The 1,889-nt window shown below is 49.0% G+C and overlaps 1 protein-coding gene across 1 annotated transcript; it reads right to left on the minus strand.

Moving 5' to 3' along the window:
* Nucleotides 1-831: 831 nt before the first annotated feature.
* On the minus strand, nt 832-1,629 carry LOC144774142 (tyrosinase-like). The gene has a single exon (XM_078659161.1). It carries the CDS (start codon nt 1,627-1,629, stop codon nt 832-834), a length of 798 nt encoding a protein of 265 aa, XP_078515287.1.
* Nucleotides 1,630-1,889: the final 260 nt, after the last annotated feature.

Genomic DNA, 1,889 nt, shown 5'->3' on the forward strand with positions numbered 1-1,889 from the left:
CTAGAACCGCAGTAATCTTCAAGCAGAGGGATACATAGTTCTCCTCCACCTGGTTGTGTATTGATGCCTACAGAGAACAAACCCTTGAGAATTGGCAATGCTTGAGAGAGACAATAAAGTACAGATAGCTAGAGGAAAGTGCTGCAGGGATGAGGAAAGGCAGAGGTTTCCGTGCCTTGGGAACGTATATCTGGTTGGTCAAGGGAGACAATATAAGAGACACAGAAAATGCGGGCCATCAGATGGCCAAAATATGCTGAGTGAAGAAACCAAGCTCAGGAGTTCTGTATGTCAAAATTACTAGACAATCATTACCAGCTCATTGCACGCATATGCACTAGCACAACTGTATATTTGCACTCACACCTCGGTGAAACAAAGTCGTGGGCAAGCACATTCAAAACGCACGTTTGCCAAGTATTCATCAGAAAGTTATCCTGCAACTTTGTAGACACTTCCTGCTTTCGAAGGGATGAGTGCAACTACATCTACAGCAGGAAGGCAATGAAATAAAGGGAAATTGAAATGGTTAGACCTATGGTGCTGACGTGACATGTCTTTGGTATGAGCGAGCAGCAGGACCAGCTTTGGCCATGTGCTTCGGTGTGGTGCCAGACATTCTACACTAAGAGCCTGATTTAGCTCAGACGGGTTACTCGTTACAACAGTGATCGATAACCCGTTCGCCAAAATGTAAATCCCATAATATAAAAGGGGATTTATGTTTTGGGGACGGGATATTCGTCACTGTTGTAATGGAGTAATCTGGCCGCTGAGATCTAAATGAGGTCCTAAGTAACATAGTAGGGGTGTTGAATGTGCACCCGATGCCTACTCCAAGGAGAGTGACCTTACCTTCCAGTCAGCGAAGCAGGATGGGGCTTGAATGGTTCCATCAGAACCAATTCTCCCGAATAGATCATCAGTGCACACCGCACCGGTGTCGCTGTCCTTTGTCCAGTCCCAGTAAGGGAGACAGAAACTGTTGTTACCAGACAATTTCTGTAACATACGTTCAAAGTTAAATAACAAATGGCGATGGCCCGGTAAGAAGGCCGGGCCGTGGTGAATCAGGCCTCGTACAGTCCAATTCCCACCGATATTGACAAACATTGAGGAGATAGCATGAAGTGCGACCACGCAATCATAGTCTGAAACAGGTTGAAATGTGTAGGTCCTAACATCCCCTAAGGTGCCGCCAGTTTGGGCAACACACCTGGTGCTGGTGGTGGTCTTGGCCAGGCAGAGCGTATTGATGAATTGCTTTTTCTCCGCAGCCGTGAGTTCGCGAAGCTCCTTGCGTACACATGGGATGTACTCTGAGCAGGTGGGTCCATGATAGTAGGGCTTGCAGTCCCCACAGTCTGGTCCATCGTAGTTTCCATTGCAGGAGCAGATTTCATCATACTGCTGGTGGGGCCAGTTGCACCGTGTGTCCGTTATATTGGGATCCCGTAGCTGGTACCGTTGGCAAGACCCTCGGCCACTGTTCCTGCCGCACTCACTTCCTTCGAAGACTGGGCAGCAGCGCCTGTTCCAGATGGCATCCTTAGTTGTGCAGTCTGGATGAAACTGGCCCTTCGCTGTAGTGATGAGGCAGAGTGCCAAGGGGATAAGAGACAGCATCATGGCACAAGGCTTCCAATCCTAACTTTGGGGACCTGTGGGGACACAAAGCAGAACTGAGGTCAAATACTTGTACCCGGCATTAGAAGAAGAGGCTTGAACAGAAGGATGCAGGACCTGCCAGGTCTCCACAGCCTGTAGGAACCACTGCTTAATCCAATCCCTTTCCTCTGACACAGCATGAAATGCTAATGATGCAGCTGGGTGGCTGCAGCTGGCCAAGCACAGATCCCTGCTCTGATACATGCACCTAGTGGGTGGCA

Source organism: Lissotriton helveticus, chromosome 8, assembly GCF_964261635.1.
Source record: "Lissotriton helveticus chromosome 8, aLisHel1.1, whole genome shotgun sequence".
Taxonomy (NCBI): Eukaryota; Metazoa; Chordata; class Amphibia; order Caudata; family Salamandridae; genus Lissotriton; species Lissotriton helveticus.